The 652-nt window shown below is 48.2% G+C and overlaps 1 protein-coding gene across 1 annotated transcript in view; it reads right to left on the bottom strand.

Annotated features, from left to right (window-relative positions):
• Positions 1 to 652, bottom strand: part of LOC119581991 — a gene marked incomplete at its 3' end in the record, with an annotated part of 37,751 nt that overhangs the window by 16,181 nt on the left and 20,918 nt on the right. The window contains 2 exon segments of the mRNA XM_037930180.1: positions 10 to 268; positions 433 to 619. Of these exon segments, the coding sequence (XP_037786108.1) occupies positions 10 to 268; positions 433 to 619 (446 nt within the window).

Here is a 652-nt window from a genome sequence, read left to right as displayed (position 1 = left end):
GATACTTACCTTCATGTCGGCAACAGTGCTATTTCTGACTGCAGCTGCAGCAGCACTCATTTCAGAGTTTGACAGCTCTGAAGCCCTTGTGGAGGCTACCGGAGTAGTGGGGTCACTACTCTCAGTAGGAGCCTGCCCGTTGGCCATGGGAGGACCGGATGAGAGAGGAGTGACCAAAGAGGCTGTTGAGGCATTGCTCACACCTGACTCTGTCCGTGAACGACTCACTGAACGTTCATGGTTACTTGATCCTTCACCAGCACCGCCACTGAAAAAAGCAACCACATTTACTGATAATTCTATTATAGGGTGAGTATGACTTATCCCCTCCACTTTCTTCCCATACAGTATTACAAATCTAATGTTGCCACTAATGTCAATTTTGAAGACTACCTAGAATTTCTGCACACATTCACAGATCACTTGGCCTACCTGTTGGAGGCATCCTGGCTGTTGCGAGAACCCTGGTGGTCCTCCTCTGCATCTGAGAACGTCATGTTGCGGGTGAGAGCCACCAACTGGTTCTGAGGTACTGCAAAGTTACCTTGGGTTCTGGAAATGCTGCGAGGTGTTCGGATCTGCCTTTGGCTAAACTGTTTAGGGGGCCTCCAGTTCTGGTCTGAAGGAGGAGGAAAATTATAAAAATTAAATA

Source organism: Penaeus monodon, chromosome 15 (genome assembly GCF_015228065.2).
Source record: "Penaeus monodon isolate SGIC_2016 chromosome 15, NSTDA_Pmon_1, whole genome shotgun sequence".
In the NCBI taxonomy this organism is placed as follows: Eukaryota; Metazoa; Arthropoda; class Malacostraca; order Decapoda; family Penaeidae; genus Penaeus; species Penaeus monodon.
Note: the sequence above shows the minus strand (reverse complement) of the source record. Positions and strands in the feature narration are given on the sequence as shown.